The following is a 2,507-nucleotide window of genomic DNA, read 5'->3' on the forward strand; positions in this document are numbered from 1 at the left end:
AAAAAAATTCATATTTTACAATACAGAATTTTTGGCGATACCCATCTCTACCCCAGTGATTTTTTAAAACTCGATATAGGTCCGAATATCGACCTTTTCCCCTCCTAAAATATACCAATTTTTCCCCAATTTAACTTGCACTTTTCCAAATAATAAAAAACGACAAAAAACGTATTTGTAAAAAATTAAGTTCAATGTGAATAGTCAATCTAATTAAAATCAGATCCTAAAATATGCTCACAATTGCTACAATAGGATCTGACATAACCCCATAGGGGGTCATGTCCGCATGACCTTTCGCTTGAAATATTAATGAGAACTATCAGCCAGTCAGATTGTGCCATACAGATAATGATGGCTATTTAGGCGGTTCCCGGCAATTCGTAAACAAGTTGCAGTAATCTTTCTCCCATGAAGTTTATTCCACACTATAAAATTGGGTATTCTAACATAAGGAATTTTAAACTTTCACAGTAATGCCTAATCTATTCCATCAATACAAACAACAAAACGTACGATGTAAAATACACCCAGATTAAATTAATTGTGAATTGCAATTTATGTATGAATGGGATGGGTACGATTTGAATAGTTTTCAAGATGTTTACTTAATTAACGCAAGGAATATAATGCCAGTCGACGTAAACGGTGCATTGTGACGTCACATCTAGCTACGATGTGTTTTCTTTCAAAGCAAACAATCGCAGTAATTTTCCTTGAATTGTGAACACCGATGATTTCATAGGTGACGCGCAGATTGGCTAACATAAAGTTCACATGAACATGACCCCTAGTCGGGTTATGTCAGATCTACTTATGCAGAGTATACGGTGCGGATCTAAGAAGTCTGATTTTAATTGGATTGTGTGAATAGTTTATGTATGACATGACAAAGATGTATTAATTCTAGGCTAGATGATTTAGAAGGAATATTAGAAAATTTTAAGAGTTTAAAGAAAACAAAGTTAAATATGTGAAATAAAAGAAGAATGACATCAATTTGTGTTTGATTTCTTGTAACTTTGATATGATATATTTAGCATGTTTACAACAATGTCTAGGTTTTCCCAATTTGATTAAAATATTGACAACTTTTCCAAATTTGAAAGCCACAGGACCCTTTTGAAAAATCACTGACCCCTCCCCTAAATCTACCACTGATAATGGATTGATAAAAAAAAGCGCAGCTGAGGGAATAGACACAGTATTTTGCTGACTTTAGCTACATAAAAAACATGTTTTAGCAGTTGAGAATCATTACATGCACTTATGTTGATGTGGGTTAATTGAACACATCGATTTTGCTCAATTTATTGATATGTTGCGTTTCTTGTTTTACATCATTGACTAAATCAATAATGTTGTTTTCCTGTGTGCATAGTTTGGAAGTTATAGTGCGGTTCTGTAGAAGTTATAGTACAGCTAAGCTCCGCCCCTAGAACTGAATTCTGCCAAATGTTTTCTGTCTGGTTTAAAGTATGGCTTATAAAGATCAAAACAAAAAGTACCGCACCATGATACAAACTAGAATATGAGTGAGCACTACTGTCATGTATCTTCATGATTCAAGGCCAATCATCGGGTTAATATAATTTTGTTCGTAAAATCAGGTAACAAACAAATTTAGTAGGCCTATACAACAAAGTGCACAGTAAATATCTTGATATGCGCAGTGATCAATATACTCAAACATTAAACACTATGACTATCCTACCTGATTTTTCTCGAAGTTTTCCCTTTCCACCTCGTCGGAGGTTTTTCCACGGTTCCCCATAACCCTGGGAATATGGTGTTTGGTAGACATTTCGATTCTTTGAAATATCTTACTATGGACACATGTTAACCCACCACAAAAATGTAAATAAACGTTATGTAAAAACTCCCAGTTTGTCCGGAAACCGACCCAACGACTTGTATTTTTTTTTCCACAGGAATCTCGATCTCGACGTAAATCTCCCATACCGAGGAACGGAGACCCATGCAGGTAAATAAACATCTGCATTCGATGCGTTTTCATGGCGAGCATACATGCATGTGCATGTGCATACGGCTATTGAAAATGGTTTTCTCTAGGTAAAATTTTTCTATGTATGCAATATATTTATATTTTGTATGATTTTCACGTTTACTGTATTCTTTACTGATTATAGCCTACGGGTAATATTATTAAATTGTGTGCTAAACTTTATGCAGAAAACTAAATGTATCACTAAAAATATATTGTGTAAGTTTCAAAACAAACAATAATATATCAACGAAGAAAACTAAAGAAATCGGGTTACAAAGGTTTTTAGTTTTCACTACCCTACACTCTATATACGTACACAGTGCATGTAAAGAAAGCTTTTTATTTGGAACGCCCAAATAATAAAAGATTAAACATCTCCACAATTGAATTAGTGATCTCTTTAATTGAATTAGTGTTCTCTTTAATTGAATTAGTGATCTCTTTAATTGAATTGTTGATCTCTTTAGTGTTCTCTTTAATTGAATTAGTGATCTCTTTA

The 2,507-nt window shown here is 33.6% G+C and overlaps 1 protein-coding gene across 5 annotated transcripts in view; it reads right to left on the reverse strand.

Annotated features, from left to right (window-relative positions):
* Positions 1 to 1,938, reverse strand: part of LOC125649532 (huntingtin-interacting protein 1-like) — a 230,721-nt gene extending 228,783 nt beyond the window's left edge. For all 5 annotated transcript variants that reach the window (XM_056155233.1, XM_056155229.1, XM_048877117.2 and 2 more), the window contains exon 1: positions 1,715 to 1,938. In XM_056155233.1, coding sequence (XP_056011208.1) covers positions 1,715 to 1,804 — 90 coding nt within the window. In that variant the 5' untranslated portion in view covers positions 1,805 to 1,938. The remainder of the gene's footprint in view (positions 1 to 1,714) is intronic.
* Between the last annotated feature and the right edge of the window lie 569 nt (positions 1,939 to 2,507).

Source organism: Ostrea edulis, chromosome 1 (genome assembly GCF_947568905.1).
Source record: "Ostrea edulis chromosome 1, xbOstEdul1.1, whole genome shotgun sequence".
NCBI lineage: Eukaryota > Metazoa > Mollusca > Bivalvia > Ostreida > Ostreidae > Ostrea > Ostrea edulis.